The 21,031-nt window shown below is 47.5% G+C and overlaps 1 protein-coding gene and 1 pseudogene across 3 annotated transcripts in view; both read left to right on the forward strand.

The window, feature by feature from the left end:
• The first annotated feature begins 1,027 nt into the window (after positions 1-1,027).
• On the forward strand, positions 1,028-3,183 carry LOC103305638 (40S ribosomal protein S4-like; annotated as a pseudogene).
• Positions 3,184-16,418: 13,235 nt separating this feature from the next.
• The window catches only part of CCDC85A (coiled-coil domain containing 85A), a 194,271-nt gene continuing 189,658 nt past the window's right edge, over positions 16,419-21,031 (forward strand). For all 3 annotated transcript variants that reach the window (XM_054728153.1, XM_028139889.2, XM_028139890.2), the window contains exon 1: positions 16,419-16,703. In XM_054728153.1, coding sequence (XP_054584128.1) covers positions 16,452-16,703 — 252 coding nt within the window. In that variant the 5' untranslated portion in view covers positions 16,419-16,451. The remainder of the gene's footprint in view (positions 16,704-21,031) is intronic.

The following is a 21,031-nucleotide window of genomic DNA, read 5'->3' on the forward strand; positions in this document are numbered from 1 at the left end:
CTCCTTTTAGCCTGATTCCCACTCCTTTTCCCTTTTCTTCCATAAGCAGCCATTCTAGTGTGATATATATACACAATATGCATGCTTTCTTGAAGAATATATTGTTTTGTGGTTTTGAGTTTGTAGTTTTAATTTACATTTTAAAATTTCTACTATTAAACACTATATTAAAAATTTAAACTCTATCCTTGTTGTGAGCATGTTTAGATTTTTGCTTCTAATTGATGTAAAAAATTCCACGATGTACACCTGAGATCTAAACAAGGAGGAATTGTGCTCAATTCATGGGATGACCAAATGAACATTTACACATTACTTTTAAATAAAGGACATCATGATTAGTTATGTGGTTACATATGTCTACAACAGATCTATAAAGTTCTGAGGATTGCAAGAACTTTTAGGAAAGCTTAAATTAGTAGCACCCTCTTAGAGCATCAATAATTCTGAGAAGTAAAACTGTCCATCCAGCACATACATCCAGGGGGCATGTGCACCATGCCATTGACTTTGGGTTGAGCCAGTGATGTCACATCCTGTGGTGAGCCTCTCTCATCTTGCCATGGGCACTGCAGCCAGGAACACAACACTACCTCGTGCCTTATATCTTGAATTTGTCACAATGTCTGACATCTAGGAGCCACTAAATATATATATATAGAAGATATATATATATATAGAAGATAAATATATATATATATATATATATATATATATATATATATATACACACACACACACACACACACACACATATATATATATGTTGAATGGATAAATGAAAAGAAATCAAGTATTAATCTCAAGCAATAAGATAAGGAGACAAGGATCCCTATTGCCCAAGCAGTGAGGGATTTCCAAGGAAACAACTTGTAGTCCTGCATACAAAATTCACGTGCCTTGTCCTTTCCTTCCTAGCATTTAGAATACACACTTCCGGGGCGGAACCTCCGAGGTCGCTCTGCAGCCTCTGACCCTTTTTTCTGGGCGCACCGGAAACACATTCTCTTTCCGCCCTGGCGCCACCATGACTCCTGGGCCCAAGAAGCACCTGAGGCTTGTAGCAGCTTAAAAGCTTGGATACTGGATAAACTGGCCAGTGTGCTTGCTCCTCATCCATCTACTGATCCCGGCACAATGAAAGAACGCCTCCCTCTCATCATTTTCCTAAGGAACAGACATAATGATGCCCTAACAGCAGAGGAAGTGAAGACGATCTGCATGCAGCAGGTTTATCAAGATTGATGGTGCCCTGGCTGGGCCGCTCAGTGGGTTAGAGCATCATCCTGATACAACGAGGTTGTGGGTTCGATCCCTGGTCAGGACACATACAGGAAGCAACTATGAATGCATAAATGAATGGAACAACAAATTGATGTTTCTCCCCCCACCCCTCTCTCCTCTCTCTCTCAAATTAATAAATTAAAATCCTATCTAATAAAAGAGTAATATGCAAATTAACCATCATTTCACCACGTCCACCAGCCATGCCCGCCAGCCAATCAGGAGCGAATATGCAAATAAACCCAACCAAGATGGCTACGGCCACAGAGAGCAGGAGGGAGGCTTGGGTTTCCCTGGCAATGGAGGAAGCAAAGCTTTCCGCCTGCCCTTGCCAGCCTAGGCCTCCACTCAAGGCTACAAAGTTTCAATGATAGAAGATACATAAATTCAAACAGAAGTGGCTGCAGCCAGGGAGCTGGAAAGAGCAGGAGGCTAGGGTTGCCCCCGGCAATGGAGGAAGCCAAGCTTTCTGCACACCCTGGCCGGCCCAGGCCTCTGCTTAAGGCTACAATGTTTCAATTATAGAAGATACATAAACCTCAACAGAAATGGCTGCTGCCACGGAGCAAGCAGAAGGCTTGGCTCCGCTCCAGGCTACAAAGTTTCAATTGTAGAAGATAAATAAACCCCAGATACCAGGGCCTCCGCTTGGGTTGCCAGGGGGCGTGGCCGGTCTGCAAACCACCACAGTCCCCTCGCCCAGGCTGCTCCACACCCCAAGGGAACTCCCACCCTGATCCAGGACATTCTTCAGGGCAAACCAGCCAGCCCCCACCTGTGCACCAGGCCTCTATCCTATCTAATAAAAGAGTGATATGCAGATAGACCATCACTCCAACACACAAGATGGCTGCCCCCATGTGGTCAAAGATCCTGCCCCCATGTGGACACAAGATGGCCACCACAAGATGGCCAGCAGGGGAGGGCAGTTGGGAGGGACCAGGCCTGCAAGGGAGGGCAGTTGGGGGTGATCAAGCCAGCAGTGGAGGGAAGTTGGGGGCAACCAGGCCTGCAGGGAAGAGCAGTTGGGGGGACCAGGCCTTCAGGGGAGGGTAGTTAGGGGCAAACAGGTTGGCAGGAGAGCAGTTAGGCATCAATCAAGCTGTCAGGGGAGTGGTTAGGGGCAATGAGGAAGGCAGGCAGGCGAGCAGTTGGGAGCCAGCAGTCCTGGATTGTGAGAGGGATGTCCGGCAGTCGGACATCCCTCGAGGGGTCCCAGATTGGAGAGGGTACAGGCTGGGCTGAGGGACACCCTACCCCCCTGTGCACGAATTTCATGCACCGGGCCTCTAGTAAAAAATAAAAAGATTGATGGCAAGGTCCCTACCAATATAACCTACCCTGCCAGTTTTATGGATGTCATCAGCATTGACAAGAGAGGAGAGAATTTCGGTCTGATCTATGATACCAACAGTTGCCTTGCTGCTCATTGTATCACATCAGGGGAGGCCAAGTATAAGCTGTACATAGTGAGAAAGATCTTTGTGGGCACAAAAGGAATCCCTCGTCTGGTAAGCCATGATGCTCACACCATCCACTACACGGATACCCTTCATGAAGGTGAATGACACCATTCAGGTTGAATTGAAGACTGGCAAAATTACTGATTTCATCAAGTTTGATACTGGTAACCTGTGTATGGTGACTGGAGGTGCTAATCTGGGAAGAACTGGCATGATCACCAACAGAGAGAGACACCCTGGGTCTTTTGGTATAGTTCATGTGAAAGATGCCAATGGCAACAGCTTTGCCACCCAGCTCTCCAACATTTTTGTCATTAGCAAAGGCAAAAAACAACAACAAACAAACAAACATGGAAACCCTTCCTCATGGGAAGGGTATCCACCTCTCATTGCTGAAGAGAGAAAGAGATTGACAGCCAAACAGAACAGTGGGTGAAATGAGCTCTAGGTGACATTATTGAAGATTCTGTAGTTAATGAAAGATAATAGAGCATGAAAAATAAAAAAAAAGAATTCTGCACTCTCTAGTCCTTTTTCAATTAGGTGAAACTGACTAGTTGAAGCTAATTAAATATGCATGAAATAGACATGTGCCATTTATATGTCCAGGCAGGTAAGAGTCAGGGTGCCACCTCCGAGCTTTCTTTTCCGTGAGCTCTCTTTTCCCTTCTCTGGCAACCTAGGTCACATGTTTCAGATTGTGTGGCTACATGATGCCAAAACATTAGCCTTGGGACTGTGTAGAGAGCCCGCCCTCCCCTCCCCCCCCCACCCCCCCTCAATCCTGTCAGCCTATACTGGGAGGGGGTTTGGAAGTGTTGGCGAGGGGATTACATATTAAGTAATATGGTCAGGAAGCCCTTAGAGAGATGTTTAAGTTGAGACCTGAAAGCCTGAAAGAAGTGAGGGAGTTGAGGCACCTAGGACAGGAGTATTCTGAACAGAGGTAGCAGCAAGTGCAAACACCTTAAGGAGAGACAGTTTGGTGGGTTAAAGGAAGCAGGACAAAGTCAGTGTGGCTGAAGCAGAGTGAACAAAAGAGAAAGTAATAGAGTTGAGGCCACACAGCTGCCTGGAGGTGGGGGAGAACAAATTATGTAAGGTCTTAAGGTCATTGTAAGGATTTTGGATCCCATTTTGAGTGACATGGGGGCCATTGGAGAGTTTTACATGTTAGAGTGACATGATCTGATTTATATTTAACCTAATTGAGAATAGACCCAGGGTAGCAAAGGGAAGAGGCAGGGCCATATTACTTAATATGTAATCCCCTTTCCAACACTTCCAAACCCCCTCCCAGTGTAGACTGACAGGATGGGGGAGGAGGGGAGAGGAGCTCTCTACACAGCCCCTAGTCCAGGCAGGGGATGGTGGTGGCTTGAATTAGGGTGGCAACAATAGAAGTGGTACAAGGCAGTCAAATTCTAGGTATATTTTGAAGGCAGACCCAATAGATCCAATAGAATGAAAGATCATTAGGTGACGAGTATGAGAGGAAAAAGTCAAGATGACTCCATGGATTTAGACCAGTGTAACTGGGAGAACGGAGCTGCTATTTGTTGAGATGGGAAGAGCAATTTGGGGAGACTATCAGAAGTTCAGGTTTGGATGGGCTAGGTTTGAGATGCTTATTGGACATGCAAGTGTTGATGAAGGGAGATTTCGCCACGGTACGCTGGCAAGGATACTGGATTGGTGAGAATGACAGGGATGGTGACACTCTTTACCTAGGAGATCAAGGCCCAGGTTCTGTAAGACTCAAATACTAAGGACATTTGGGAGACTGTTCCCTGATTTCTGGTGGGTGGGCCGGCCTGGAATTGGGTTTCCCAATTACTATGATTAAGCTGAGTTTCTACAAGATTAGCTGTTGATCTAGCAGCAAACGTGTTTCCATGTGAGAGCTATCCATTTGGCAGTCAAAAATGTCAGCATTTCACACTCTGTATGAAAAATCACCTGAAACCACCATTCTCAAAGCTTCTGCCTCCTTGAGTTTCAGATTCATTTCTTGGTTTTCAGATCCTGGGGATGAACACTGAAAGTATATTTTAAGGCAAGGCAATTTATGCTTATTCTTCCAGCATTAAAAAAAAATGCATTTCCACATCAAAGCCATGTTTGGTTTCTAAATCGGTTAGTGTAGCAAGAACAGTATTTCCCAGCTTTCCTTGGTTGCATTGTTTATATTTCTTAGCCAACAACATCTAAACCTTTTTTTTTTTTTTTACTCACTTAGAACTTCTGTTTATCCCAACCCTTTGCTTTGTGAAACATTTATACATTGCATGTGTGAATACAATATATGGGATAATTTTAGATGCCACCCCTCTTCTTTTTAAAGTGACTGATGTCAGCCCTATGGCAGGTGCCTCACATTCCACTCCCAATTGTTGCACATGTGTTGAACTTGACAGCATCCTGTCCATGGCTGGCAAACAGTGATTCACTCCGTATGCTCCACGAGTGTCATTTTTGAGATGCAGAGCTCACAAAATGCTTTGTCAGTTGCTATTCCTGTTTATCTCCCTGTTTGTTTATATGATGTCTTACTTTGTGGACTCGTTTTGCTTTTTGACTTCTTCCTGTTGTTCTCCTTTTTTTGATTTTCTCTGTCCTCTTATTCCTCACTGAGTGGGAATTGGAGGTGTTGCACTGACCTGCCATGCCAATCCAGGGGAAAGCTGTACTTCCCTCACTGAAAGAAAGGGCTCAACATTGTACCCTTGACCTATGTAAGTCACACAACTCAGATGCTTGCCTGGATGGCCCCAGTGAAGGATTAAAAGGTTTCATTTGAATAAACTGTGAAATACTCTTTATTGGAGTAGTATACGGGGCCTAAGCTATAATCAGTTTAGAAGCTACAGTGGATTGAGGGAGCCAAAGGCAAGACTCCAGGTCTCTGATTCTGGAGAAGAGAAGAGGCCATTTCTGAGATCAGTTGTTAACATGGTGGTGAGCAGGGCCACTGTGTGTGCTTGTGTTGACAGTGTTCTACCCTAGGACACCCAGTTGAGTGACAGGTGGGGGCTGGAATGCAGCTTGTGGGCTACCATGCATCTACTTGTGATGGTTAATTTTATGTGTCCACTTGATTGGGCCATGGAGTGCCCAGATACCTGGCCATGAATTATGCTGGGTATGTCTGTGAGAGAGTTTCTGGATAGATTAATATTTGAATCAGTAGACTGAGTAAAGCAGATTGCCCTCTTGAATGTGGGTGGGCTTCATCTAATCAATTAAAGACCCGAATAAACAAACAAACAAACAAACAAACAAATAAAACAAGCAAGGGAGAATTTCTCTCCTCCTGACTGGCTTCCAGGTGGGACAGTGGTGTTTTGCCTTTGGAATCTGATTGGGACTTATACCGTCAACTCTCCTGGTTCTCAGTCCTGGGACTCAGACTGGAGCAGCACCCCTGGTTCTCCTGCATCTCCAGCTTGTGGACTGCAGCTCTTGGGACTTCTCAGCCTCCTTAACTATGGGAGCTACTGCCTTCTAAAGGGATACACTAATACAGCACTTGACACTCCACCCAAGGAAGAGGTGCCTTTTGCTAATTCACACAAATTTTCTCTCTAGGCTAACTAAGCCCCTGGAAATGTGTGTAGAGTTGGGTGTGAAGAGGTAGGAATGGGGCTGATACATATAATTTAAAAAATTATGTCCCCCCTCCACTCCCACGTAGCTTAGAGTTTGGTTGTGGTTTAAAACTCCGTGTCTAAGCACGAGCCTTATAATATGGGTGATTTTACAACTCCAGAGGGATAGAAACAATTTAGTTCCTCTGCTAAATTCCTGGTGATCCCCGAGAATGCCTTTGCTGGTTGGAGAGAAATATAGTAAAACTAGAGGCCCGATGCATGAAGATTTGTGCAAGAATGGGCCTTCCTTCCTTCCCACCTTTTGGCTCCGGCCTGGAGCTGCCTTTCCCCCTTCCCATGCTGCCCAGAGGCCCGCCCTGCTCCCGGCTGCTTGGAACCTGCATATGCAAATTAACCCACCATCTTTGTTGGGTTAATATGCATACTCACTCCTGATTGGCTGGTGGGCATTGTGAAGGTACAGTCAATTTGCATCTTACTATTTTATCAGTGTAGATAGTGATGAGTGATATCCAGAAAAAAATACCCAAACATTGTCTTTTGGTAGGGCAATGTGTGCTTTTTAAAACATATTCCCTTCAATGTTTTAATACAAAGAGGTATAACTGGTGGTTATCATTCTTATTTTAAAGGCACAGAAACAGAGCTGCAGAGGGACACTTGGGCATCCCTGGGGCCTGGGGGGCAGATGGGGGGGCTGGCTAGAGGGAGGGTTTGTTCTCTGGTTGAGCTTCTGTTTGGGCTCCTGGGCTCCTTTCAGCCTTCCTCACAGGGCTGACAGAACACTTAGAACATTAGTACATTCTTTCTAAGCATTTCATTTCTTAGAAAAAGTAGAATAGTATGATCAGAGCATAATTTCCTTAAAGGACAGACACTAGAACAGACTTTTTTTCCCCACTGAGAAAACAACCATGTTTATTTAGGTTGTAATTACATATTTTAGTTCAGTTCTCTACTCTCACCATCCAAAGTCTTTTCTAAGAACTGTAAAGGCAAGAATCCACACATATACAAATGTGCGCTCTCACATGCACGTATCTCAGGGCTATTTTGTTCATCAATTTTCTAAAAAAGAACTCAGACTGCACATACTCGGTATCACACAGATCACTGCAGTAGAGAGTAACTGTGAGATAATATTTGCAGTACCTGACACATTGTCCTCAAAATGAAAATTATTGTTGCTGCTCACCCACAGCTGGATGGTGAAAAAATAGCAGTGATTTTATGATGCACTAGAGAGTTCCTTGTACCATAGGGAGAAGGTGGAAGTCAGTGAACCAGAGAACCCATGTTTTGTTTTTCAGCAGCTACCCAAATTGGTTTCATGAGTTCTTACACTTTTACATAACCTTTCCTCTGGGCATTTAATGCCAATTAAAGCAACACAGTCATCCACAGCTCCAACTCTGGAAGGACCCCCTCTGAGGAATGTCACGTTATACTTATGATCAGTCATAACAGAGTCCTAAATCATTTTCTAAACTCTTGTGATCTTTATATTCACACATCCTCCTAGAATGGTTAGCTGAAGTTCTAGGTCAAGAATGTTTAGGAGACAATGGTAGAAGCAGATCTCAACCCTTCAGAATTATGTTTAGCTGATGTCATTGCTTATCAACAATCCAATTCTAGTTCATAAGGCTGCACCCTGTGAGCAACAGGAAGGAGGTTAGTGAAGACTCTTTGGCTCCGGTGGGCTGACATCCTCCTTAAGGACAGGAGGCATCAGGAATAAAGGGGTGGTAGGCACTATCTCCCTAGTCACACTACCCTTAGACATCAGTGAGGCTTGAGTAAGTCCACAGTGGAATGTCCTGCAGGCTGAGGAATTCCTAAATTTTAAGGAATGTTCTATGATTCACCAAACCTTGCCATTGGTTTAGGTCAGTGCTTTGTAAACTTTGATGCTCTTATTAATCACCTGGAGATCTTATCAAAAGGCAGATTCCCATGCAGTAGTGCTGGAGTGGGGAGAGAGATCCCGAATTTCCAGCCAGGTCTTTGGTGAAACTAAGGCTGCTGGTCCATAAACCACACAATGAATAGTAAACACCCATAGTAAAGTTAATATTTCAGGACCTCAATCCCTTTCCTGCTCTTTCTTTTGATGCCACCACTATGACTGTGGCCTCTACTACCTATTGCTACTATTTCCAGTCTCATTCCCCACCTATTGCTAAAAAGAGCATTTAAACCTGCTTTGAGCTTGTTTGGCCAACGTTCTGTGGCCTAGCTTTTGGTCCTTTTGCAAGGCCCCCAAAGATGCCATTTTTAAGTCTTGTGATTCCAAGGAACTTGGAATGTTTCCATAAAAGTGGAATTTCACAGTTATGCTGAATATTTCCCCCAAGACTGTGGTGGTCTTTGTCTCTCCTTCTTGCTGGGGAATGTTAACTCATGATATATAGGAGGTAACATTAGTCCTATGAGCTTATTCATGGCTTCTCATGGATGTGCAAATAGAATTCAAAGGATATCTCAGGCTTCCCAAAGACCCAGGAATTAATGCATAAATGAGGTTGTTGCCATGACTGTCACTGCAAAGAGAACAAATAAACATTGTGTGAGGCAGCCAGGGACAGGGGCCCACATGCTGTTCTACTGACTGATTACATCAGAATCAGCCAAGATGCAGCCTTCAAATACACATTTCTAGGGGCCTCACCCCAAACCAATTGAATCGGCATTCCTGTGGGGGGATTTGTGTTGTTATAAAGCAGAGTGGCTAGGAGTTTGCTGTGCTGGTGAGCAAATATTAAACACCTTCAATTTATCCAGTCACTAAAAGAGTTACTGAGTACCTACTGTGGGTCAGGCATAAGACAAACACAGCTCCTCCCTCCATGCCTTTCCCAGCTGAAAGTGGAAAGTAAACAAAATAAAAATAATCACAAATGCTAGGTGCTATGAAGGAAACAAGATGATGAACTCACAATGAAGAGGTAGGTCGACCTGATGAGTGATGGTGTCCCTGGGGCAGTGGCAGGAGGCAGGGAGACCTGCAGGGTAGGAATTACCCAGCAGCATAGAGGTGCTTAGGCAGAGAGATCATGTGACTATTTCTGTGCCTGCTCTAGCAACTTCTGTAGATGCTACCAGGCAAACCAAATAAACAATTCACAGCTCCCTTCTTTGCAAATTATTCTGAAATTAGAGATTCTCCCCCAGGTAACCAAGGGAAAAGACTCCCTTTCTGTCACCTTCAGACCCTGCTTGCTCCAAGGCTAATGCCAAAAGAACACATCACTGGAGACCCTTGCGCTCCCCTTTGAAGGCTGCCTAGAAGGTTGGGGGCTGAGAGCCCCATGCCCAGTCCTCAGACTCTGCCTGTTTCTTCTGGTGAAGGTGATTCTCAGGATGACAGTCCATGTTCACTAGGTGAGTCTGGCCTGGGCCTGGGACTCAGCAGGCTCGCCCATGATAGTTCTTATCCAGTCACAGTGTGATATGGTGCTTTGGAAGATTCCATTCGGAAGGACAATGAGTGTGGCTCAACTTCTGCTGTCATTTATCATTTTTAATTATATGGGGGCATATTATAAGCCCAAATCCCAGGAGATATTAATGCTGCCAGGAGATTGTTTGTCTGCTGAAGAGCAGTCTTCCTAATCAAACTTGCACACCCTCAGGGCAGCTGATTTTTGTGTTAGGTGAAAAGCAATCTTAATGAGCAAATGTGTGAAGAGGCATTTTCACTTGTGAGACGCTTAACTATGTCAGGCAGCTTAGCAAAGGGACTGGAAACTTCCAGATCCTGGTGGGTCTGCACGGGGCAGGGGTGGGCCAGTTCCACTGGAGTCTGTTTCACAGCTCAGACCTGCTAGGCAGTGCCTGCTTTTAGCACTTTCTTCCTTCCTTAACCCCTGGGGCTTCGGCTTCTCAAAGACACTTCAAGTGAGACCAGGCCAGGCAGCACTAACGTGGACTTCTGGGATGTTTGTGATCTGCTGCTTTCCCATTTAGCCATCCCTTCAGGAGGTGGCCTTTTTATTTCATGCTTTTCCTGAGTTCACACCAGAACCTGGGCGCCCCAGAGGCTGAGCTTCAGATGCACCGGAACAGTCTTGGCTGTGCTCCTACAGCAAACACTTGCTGGGCGTGGTGGAGGGTTCACTGATGAATGACAGGTTCCTGCCCTCCAGAAAGAAAAAAATCAATAGGTATCCAACTAGCTATAAAAGAAGAAAGACTGTGATAACTACAACAATACAGATAAAAAAATAAGTGCTTTGTTATATATAAATGGTGCTGTATCGGTTTCCGATGGTGGCCACAAAGTTAGTGGCTTAAAACAACAGGAATTTATTTTCTCACTGGAGGCCAGAAATCTGAAGCGAGTCATACCGGACTGAAACCAAGGTGTTAGAAGGGCTGTGCTTCCTCAAAGGCTTGAAGGAGAACCCGTTCCTAGTGGCTGCCAGCATTTCCTGTGGCCTCAGCATTCCAATCCCTGCCTCTGTGGTTACATCTCCTTCTCCTCTGTCTGTGGAAGCTCCGCAGCTCCCTCCTATGAGAATAGGTGTGATTGCATCTAAGGCCCATTGGGATGAGGTAGGGTGATTGTTCTATCTCATGATGCTTAATGTAAACACCTCTGCAGAGCCCTCCATTGCCATATAAGGTAACAGTCACAGATTCCAGGGGTTAGCACATGGATATCTTCTGGGAAGTCATTCAGGTGGCACCCTCATTCTCCCACTCCCTTCCCCCATCACACAGAGCTGTGATGTCTAGTATGGTAGTCACCAGGCACATGTGGTCTGTGAGGGGAGGGTGGTTACACTTCAGGTTGCCCGAGGTGACCCTGGATGGGGCACAGGCTGAAGGAACAGCAGCCACCAGGGTTAGCTCTTCTCCCAGTGAAGCGTGAAGTACAGGAGGGTGAGCAGACAGATGTCTCTGGAGGCCTCATCAGAGAGAGAACACACCAACATTCCATTAGCAAAGCAAGTCCCAAGGCCAAGCACAGTGTCATTAGGGAAGGGAGTTCACTGGGCCCCTTAGTGGGAGCTTCTACAAAGTCACATGCCAGAGTGGTATGGGTTATACAGGGAAGTTTGTGAAGAATGATGAGCAGTGATTCTTAGGGGTGAAGCAGCTGGACTTGACTTTTGTATTAGTTCACTTGCGTAGTTGTGTGGAAAGCAGATTTGAGAGACGAGATGCTAGAGTTGTGAGGTTCAGGTGAGACCTAGTAAGACTGTGGGCTGGGAAATAGTGAGCTGCAATGGAACAGTTATTTCAGAATAACATGTGCGATAAAACCACCAGGACTTAATGACTTAGTCATTTGTGGCTGGTTTTTAGATACCCCCATTTACTATACAGAGTCCATTGCTCAGGTGCGCAGTTGCCTATCCAATATCTGTTTTCTTATTTTTATCAAAACAACTCTGATTTTACTTGTCATTAATGTGCTTAATTAAACATTTTTTCACCTAGCTTCCCTTGCAGCTGGAAGGGAAACCCTGGATATAAATGGCAAACCCTGGATATAAATGAGATTCACTAGGTTGTATTACCAGAAAAACTTTTCATTGGGACATGTGCTTTTTTATCATTTGCTCCTATCTTTTCTCTGCCTCAAGTGCAGATGGATGCCTGGAGCTCCAGCAGGTATTCTGTGGCTCGGAGGCCGCTATGCTAAAGATGGCTGAGCGGAGAAAAGGGGCCTGTCTTTGATGACATCATAAAGATACCACACCAGCCCGCCATGGCCCGCGTTAGAAGATTGGTTATGTGAGAGAAAATAAATGCCCTCTTTTAAGTGACTATTTTTAAAAATATATATATTTTTATTTATTTCAGAGAGGGAGAAACATCAATGATAGAATGATGATTAGCTGCCTCCTGCACACCCCCTACTAGGGATCGAGCCCAGAATTGGGGCATTTGCCCTGACCAGGAATCGAACTGTGACCTCCTGGTTCATAGGTCGACACTCAACCACTGAGCCACATCAGCCAGGCTGTTTTGTGTCTGTTTTTAATCGCCAAGTAAAGTTCCTGTCACCACACATGACCTTACCAACATGAAGACACATTATTCATTTAATAATTATCCCGATCAATGACCAAAATTAGAAACTGTAGGGACTAAAGTAAATTAACATTTTTCCTCCTATCTTTTAAGTTCTTTTAGTTGGGCTAATAGTCAAATTAACAGACAGATTAACAGGAGAAAATAAATTTTTAATATATGGACATGGCAAATTTATATATGCATGAAAATTCCAAAGGCAGTGAGGCAACATTTAATATACACTGAGTGGCCAGATTATTATGATCTCTGAACGCATAATAATCTGGCCACTCAGTGTGTGTGTGTGTGTGTGTGTGTGTGTGTGTGTGTGTGTGTGTGTGTGTGTGTGTGTGTGTGTGTGTTAGAGGCCCAGTGCATGAATTCATGCATGGGTGGGGTCTGGCCAGCCTGGCCAGGGGGAGGGGACATGGGCAGTTGGCCAGCCTGCCTGCTGGTCGAACTCCTCATCGAGGGGACAATTTGCATATTAGCCTTTTATTACATAGGATATATACTGAGTGGCCAGATTATTATGCATTCAGAGATCATAATAATCTGGCCACTCAGTGTATATGACATTTTGGACAAAGGAGAAAAGAGTGGGGAATAGGGGTCCTAAATTTCAGAACTGAGAATGAGCAATTTACAGGTAGATGAGGAAAAGTGCTGGTTTGGCTCAGCAGATAGAGCGTCGGCCTGCGGAGTAAAGGGTCCCGGGTTCAATTCTGGTCAAGGGCACGTGCCTTGGTTGCAGGCTCAATCCCCAGTAGGGGGCATGCAGGAGGCAGCCAATCATTGATTTTTAACATTGATGTTTCTATATCTCTCTCCCTCTCCCTTCATCTCTAAAATCAATAAATATATATATATATTTAAAAAGTGGAACATACATGGCAGACAAATTCTTGCTAGGCAACTCAGAAACAATGGGACATAGGGATATCTAGGTCACAGGCCCCTGCCTAAAGCCCTCTTACAATTCAAATTAGGCTAAGGGAACATCCTAGTTTTTCTAACAGACTCTCTTGGGCAGGAAAGGAGGGGGGTAGTCAAAGGTCCTTTGAGTGTTTTTTGTTGTTGTTTTTTTTAACAATGAGTCTTTTGTTTCTTAATAAACAGCTTAAAAGCAATATCCCAAAAGGCAAACCTTGTTCCCCTTCAAAACATTAAAACCTCATTAAGGTGATCTAGTCCAACAGTAAGCAGCTGCTGGTTATATAAATTTGTGGAGAAATTTTCCTTCAGTTTCTTTCTTCCTTGTCCTCCCAACACAAGTCCAAATGCTCCGCTCAGCCACCTATCTACCTTAGGATGTCTATGTAGGTGTTAAGTCATCTAAGAGAGTTAGCAGCAAAGGGGGGCTGACTGTTTTGTTTTAGAATAGGACTCTTGAGGAACAAACCTGTGATGGAGAAAAACAACAAAAACACAGATGTAGGCCTTGCCATTTCCAGATAAGGAGCTACCCAAATGTATATCAGGGATGATAAAGTTGCATTTCTACGTTAACTTGATAAGCACCTCCTGTACATTATCTCATTAGCTGCCTGAGGTTAGATGATTTGTTCAAAGAGAAGAACTAACAAGTGACAGGGATGGGAGCTCAAATTTTTCTGACTTGTATTTTCCCTCCCTGTGCCAAAAGTGATCTTAGGAACTGTGTTGAGAGCCTTTTGTGTATATGAGAGAAAGGGAGGTGTCGAAGAAATACTGCACTGGACATAGTTAAACAGGAAAGGAAGACTTTATTCAAGAAAACTGCAATGGGGGACAGAGAGAGAGAGAGAGAGAGAGGGAGAGAGAGAGAGAGAATTTAACTGTACTGACATAAAAAAGCAAGCGGGTTCTTAAGCCCTGAGATGAGCTATTGGGAAAGGACTGGATGACATTGGGAGCAGGAGGAGTTGGCCAATGTGTTCAGACCATCTGTGTTTGCTAAACAGCATTCCTAGAAGTTAGGCTTCTACCCTCCCAGGCGGACTGGGATATGGCGGCCCTATCTTCCTTGATGGTTTCCCTGTCCTTTGAGGTAAACCTCCTGGGTGGTAAACCTGGTGAGAAGCTGGGAGATGTACATCTCAAGAGCAGAGGAATAATTTACAAGGGAGTTTTCTAAAGTAATTGCTGTAAGGAAAGGGTGAGCAGGGACCTAGAGCCAGGAAGAAACCCGTCTAAAGTTTAGGCAGGCTGAGGGGATCTTTAAGGCTATCTGGGTCAGAGGGCAGCACCAGCTTCCCTTGCTCTCCAGGAACCAGGTCTCAGAAGTTCGAGTGGCTGCTTTGTCAGGGGACACACTGACTAGCTGGTGGAGGGACTCGAATTTCAATGCGCATCCAGGTGGAGATGATTCCCTCGGCACCTTGGTTCCGTGATGCTCCGTGGGGTGAGTCCTTGCAGTTTTCTGGCTCTGTCTCCATCCTGGGGAGGAGAGCACTCACCTACTAGACTGAATCCAAGAAACGTTTTCAGCTCAGAGATGTTTCCATACAACTTCACAAGCGGGTTGAATGGGGAGGGTGGAAGGGACTCTCTTAGCCCAAAGATAGAACCCAGGGACCTGGGGCCCCCCTAGTAGAAATTACCATCATAATAAGCTGAACTGGTAAGTAAGGGCAGCCTGCAGCACAGAGGAAAATGGAAATCTCCTTGGCTGGCATTTCAGCTTGCCTAAGGGACCATGCTTCGCTCAGAGGGGAGGTGACCTGACCTTAAAATCTAGGCCTCGGGGAAGTAGGAGATGAAGGTATTTTATTTTCCCCTTTAAGGCTTTGATGTTTTTCACATAAAAATGTAAAAGATCCAGTTCCTTCCCCTGAAGCTTCTTAGCAAAGTCGTGGGCTTTTAGAAAAGACAAAGGCCTGGGGGTGGGTGGTGTCTAAGGAGCAGTGCCCCGAGGCCTCTCTTTCCCCTTTTCAGAGCAGGAGGATTTTTAAAAACGTTCCTTCCCCAAAAACTCCCCACCCCCTCCTTCCCCCACCGATTTCTTCTTTCATTCTCCAAAGTACAAACAGACGGTTACCCCTCAGGCCCTGCTACCCATCTTTCCTGAATCCCAATGCCTCCAAATACCAAGCTTCTCCCCTTTAGGTCAGCAGCTGTTCCCCCTGCCTGCTGTGCGGAGGGAGCCTCTTTGGCCACACGGTGGCGCGCGCGAGCCTCCCAAAGCCGGACGCACTTCCCCCTCCTCTCCCCCCCCGCCCCGCCCCCTTTCCCTTCCACCCGCGTCCCAGCGCAGGAGGAGCCGCGCCCCCGACCTTCCCAGGCGGGATAGCGGGGGGCGCGCCTCCAGGGCCCGGGATGCCGTAGAGCCGCGGCAGCGTCCGGCCGGCGCGGGAGGGGCGACCGGCTGCGAGGGCCCCGGTTCCAGGCTCCTCCTCCTGCCGGTCCAGACCACCCCCAACCTCCCCCCACCCCATTCCCCCACGGCTCCACTCTGCGAATCCACGGCTTCCCCGAGCAGCCTAGGAGCGGCGGAGGGCGCAGCGAAGGCGACGGGAGGAGCGCAGCCTGCCGGCCGCGCCAAGCCTTCGGGCAGCTGCGGCGGCGTCCCGAGAGCAGCCCTGGAGGTGCCGCGGGGTCCGACGCGCCCTTGCACGACGAGGAGAGGAGAGAAGCCGCGGGCTGCAACGGGGCAAGGGAGAGACAGGCTCACGCGTGTGTGTGCCACAGTGTGGGGGGCGACAGTCTCGAATTAGGGCGGAGGAGAGGTCAGGGGAACCGGGGTGGGGCGCCCTCCTCTGCGCCCCCGCCGTCCCGGAGGTTCCACCGCGGCGGCGCCGGTCCTCAGCGCCCCTCACCATGGACTTGCGCGGAGTTGGGACGCGCCTCGGCAGCAGCGCGCGGGAGGCTGCCCGGCCCCGGGGGTGCGCGGGCGCGCGCGCAGGGATGGCGAGGTAGGATGGCCGCCCAGCGCGAACCTCGTCGCCCCAACCCAGCGGCTCCCGGGCGGTGCCGCTGACTCTCCGGAGCGCACAGGGTGTGGGCGGAGGCGGCCCCGCCGCGCCCGCGCCTTTGGGTGTCGCTTTTGCCTCTTCCACCCACTCGCACCTGCCACCGCGCGGATACCATGTCGAAGGCGGCCGGAAGCGGAGCGGCGGCGGAAAGTTGTCCCCCAGCCTCTGGCGGCCCCTCTGCGGCCGTGGAGGACCTGTCCAAAGTGTCGGACGAGGAGCTGCTGCAGTGGAGCAAGGAGGAGCTGATCCGCAGCCTGCGGCGCGCCGAGGCCGAGAAGGTGAGCGCGATGCTGGACCACAGCAACCTCATCCGCGAGGTGAACCGCCGCCTGCAGCTGCACCTGGGCGAGATCCGCGGGCTCAAGGTGAGCGCGGGGCGGGGAGGGGAGAGGAGGGGAGGGGAGGCTCGGTTCCAGAGTGGGGAGCGGGGCGCCCCGGGAAGGTGGGGCCAGGCTAACTTTCCCTCCCTCCGTCAACAGGTGATCCTCCCCATTCTTCAGGTCAGCACCCCCTGTTCCCCATCCCTGCCCTTTGGAAACTTTTACAAACTTTGGAGGCGTCGAGCTCTTTCCCATTTGGGACGCCGAGCTTCGAGCTCCCTCTTGGGGTCCTCTGTGGCGGGAGGAGCGGGCGCCTGGGATGCTGAGACGCTGGCAGGAGGTGATGGGTACGCGGAAAGCTTCGGGTTAGGTGCTGTGTCACATACCTGCAGGGAAAAGGCAAGCGAGGGAGCTAGCCTGGGGCATCTTCGCCCTTGGGGATCGGGCAGACGAAAAGGCTGCTCCGGCGCACGACTTCCCCTCTGGCGGGCGGAGGGTGAGGACAAGGTGCCAATGCCGGGGCGAGGGGCTGGCGGGGCGTTCTGGGAGAAGCTGCGGGCGCCCCCCTCGGAGCTGGCGTGTATCACCCGGTGCCGAAGAGCTTAAGCTCTGCCTTCACGTTCTCTACCTGTTCCCGTGCCTTCCTTCGCCCCGGATTCGGATGGCGTCATCTGAGTTTGTCAGGCCTCCAGTACCCACCCCCCGTTTTATTTTAATTTCACCTTCCGTGGTGGGAGCAGCAAAAGGACTCAGTATGGGAGGCGCAGCGCTTTGAAAGGTTACCCCAAGTGTCAGTGATGCTTGCTTTTTGAGCCAGCCCCCCTCCCCAACGCCCCACTCCCCGCTTTGCTACTAGGAAAAAGAAAAGAAAAAGAAAAACGAAAAACAGCATCCGTCCTCCCCAACTTTCTTTTCTCCTTGGAGAGCTCTGCATGTGCCAGCCGTGTGCCTGCGGGCCGGCGGCACCCCAGCTGCACCCCACCGGTGGCCAGGAACCGCCCTGCGGGCGTGCACACGGAGCGAGTTTCCTCTCCTGACTGCTTGTGCTGGTGCCTCCTGGTATTCCTTCCTCTCATTGTTCTGCTTTTGTTTATAGGAAGCCAGACACAAACGCAATCACTGCAGGGACCTTAGGGAGCAAATTCCCGCAGGCACATGCTGTTCTTGTCCCCTTTCCACTCCCACCCACTTCTCAGGCTGTAGACACTCTCTTCATGGCCTCAACGCCCCAGCTCTGGGATTCCTGGGCGGAGAGGAGTGGGAGGAGCAGAAGGCCAGGTGCTCACCTGCGTGCTGGACCCAGTCCAGGTGGAGTTGGTCCTTCCCTGAGGCCCCAACTGACCGTCCTATAGTCCCAAGAGTGGATGCCATGAGGAAGATCCCACAGTCACAAAAATGCCAAGGCTTTTTCCTTTGGCTTAATTCATTACTAATGGAGTATTTATTAAGTACCAGACTCTTGTGAGATTAGACAGGCTAGTGTAGTGGGACTATCATCTCAGAGGTGGGTTTGTATTTAGAGTCCTCATTTGCCAGGAGGGTGAGTTTGGTTAATTAATTTCTCAGAGCCTCATTTTACTCATCAATAAAATGCTATGATAATCATCATCTCCAGACATCAAAAATACAATTAAACCACAGGACAACCATCATTCAGAACTACTTGAAATCTAGCTGAATGGCAGTCCCACTACTAAGGATTTGAAGAAGAAGCCACATGGACACTCGTAGGAGGGGTGGAGGCCGAACAGGCGGGTCCCACACCCAGGTGTGGTGGATAAAAATTGGAAGGCATGTCTCCGCTTCACAGGTACCCAGAGTAGCGAGGGGTCCCAGCCCCACACCAGAACGTCCCAGCCCAGAGTTCCAGTGCTGGGAAGAGAGACCCACGTAACTTCTGGCTGTAAAATGCAGCAGGGATGTTGGCTGAGTGAGAAAGAGGGCTGCTGGAGTCCCAGGCAGTTTCTCTTAAAGGATCTAAACATGGATTTACTTGGATTCGCTCCCTTTGAGTTCCAACACTGGGGAAGCAGCTGGAAAGGCACGAGGGACATACAGGGAGTAACTATATTGTCTGGCTTCAGGGCGAGAGCTGGAGGGACAGCTTTCTCCCAGATAGAAGTGCTGGCAGAAGCCATAGTGCCTTTTCTGAGCCCTTCCCCCACAGACCTGGCAGGCAGGTGTCAAATCAGAGTCTCCATCAACCTGACTATCATTGTTTGTCCTGCCCTGGTGATTTCCTGAGAGACCCTGCCCCACCAACTTTTGGGCCCACACAAGCTGTTTCCAGTGGTTTTTCCATGTGAATGGCCTGTCTTGGCTCATGCTTCTGACTTTCCTAAAATTTCTCAAATAAGCAGCGTCTGGTCTTGGCATGCCCTGTACCGCCCTCTGAGTGTGCCCAGGGCCAGCACAAGTGGCAGCCAGCCTTGGTGTGCAGCGTGGCCTCACCTGGGCACCTCCAAACCCAGAAAAGTAGCAGGCTTCTGCAGTCACTTTGTAGCTCATACCAGAGGGCCCCAGGTGGAACCTGGGTGGTGGCTACCCTTGGCCTGCGCCTTCTGGGAGGCCCCAGAGCCAGTGAACCTGGTGGACAGCTTCAGACCACATCCAAGCACCACCCAACCACCTCCACAAGTGACACACTCAAGTGTTGAACTCCGTGGGCATCAGAGCCCCTCGAAAGTAATTCCTGCTCCTTGGGTTGGGCCACTGCACTGCTGATCCTCCATGGTGGTTGCAGCCAATCCTTGCAGCTGATAGGCCTGGGGGTAAATCCCTCCCATTGATGTGCCAACAGTAATCAAGGCTCAAGTACAACAGGAGGGTGTACCAGTACACAGCCCACAAGGGGGAAGCACACCTGGAGTGCCCAGGTTAGGTGAACGGGGAGGCTGTGCCACAGGACCCTATAGGATACCCATTACATTAGGCCACTCTCCCAAGCCTGGGAGATATAGCAGCTCTACGTAATACATGGGAACAAACACAGGGAGGCTGCCAAAATAAGGAGGCAACGAAATGTCCCAAATGAAAGAACAGAACAAAACCCCAGAAAGAGAACTAAACAAGATGGGTATAAATAATCTACTAGATGCAGAGTTAAAAACACTAGTTGAAAGGCTGCTCAATGAATTTAGGGGAAGAGTAGATGAACTTAGTGAAAATTTTATCAGTATAAAATAGTACATGGAAACCATAAGAAAGAACCAGTCAGAAATGAAGGATACACTAATTGAAATGAAGAATAAATTACTGGGAATCAACAGTAGAGTAGATAAAGCCAAGAATCAAAACAACAATTTGGAATATTAGAAAGCAAAAAACACTCAACCAGAAGAGCAAAAAGGAAAAAGAATTAAAAAAAAAAAATGAGGATAGTGTAAAGAGCCTTTGGGACAACTTTAAGGATTCTAATATTTGCTTCATGGGGGTGCCAGAAGGAGAAGAGAGAGAGCAAGAAATTGAAAACCTATTTAAAAAAATATTGACGGTAAACTTCCCCAATCTGGTGAAGGAAATAGACATTCAAGTCCAGGAAGCACAGAGAATCCCAAATAAGATGAATCCAAAGAGGCTCACACCAAGATACATCATAATTAAAATGCAAAATATTAAACACAGAGGGAGAATCTTAAAAGCAGCAAAAGAAAATTAGTTACTTACCTATAATGGAGCTCCCATAAGACTGTCAGCTGACTTCTCAACTGAAACTTTGCAGGCCAGAAGGGTTTGGCAAGAAATATTCAAAGTGATGAAAAGTAAGGACCTATACAATGTTGCACTCTTGTATCTATGTTTCTCTCCTGCTCCCTTCTTCACTCTCTAAAAATTAATAAACCTACCTGGCTGGCATGGCTCAATATTTGAGCATTGACCTATGAATCAGGAAGTCATGGTTCGATTCCTGGTCAGGGCACATGCCATTGTTTCTGGCTCAAACCCTAGTGTTTGGTGTGCAGGAGGCGGGTGACCAATGATTCTCATCATTTGTCTCTCTCTCTCTCTCTCTCTCCATTACTTTCTCCAGTATATATATATATTTAAAAGTCAATAAACTATTATAATTTAAAACAAAGCAAGGACCTATAACCAAGATTACTCTACCCAGCAAAGCTATCAGTGAGAATCGAAGGGCATATAAAGAGCTTCCCAGACAAGAAAAAGCTAAAAGAGTTCATTGCCATCAAACCAGTATTACATGAAATGTCAGTTAAAGGGTCTTCTTTAAGAAGAAGAAAAGGAAAAAGATTTAAAAAATATGAACAACAAAATGGCAATAAATACATATCTATCAACAATTGAATCTAAAACAAAATAAACCAACAAGCAGAACAGAAACAGACTCATAGATAGAGTGAACATTTTGACAG

The sequence above is a fragment of the Eptesicus fuscus genome, chromosome 16 (assembly GCF_027574615.1).
Source record: "Eptesicus fuscus isolate TK198812 chromosome 16, DD_ASM_mEF_20220401, whole genome shotgun sequence".
NCBI lineage: Eukaryota > Metazoa > Chordata > Mammalia > Chiroptera > Vespertilionidae > Eptesicus > Eptesicus fuscus.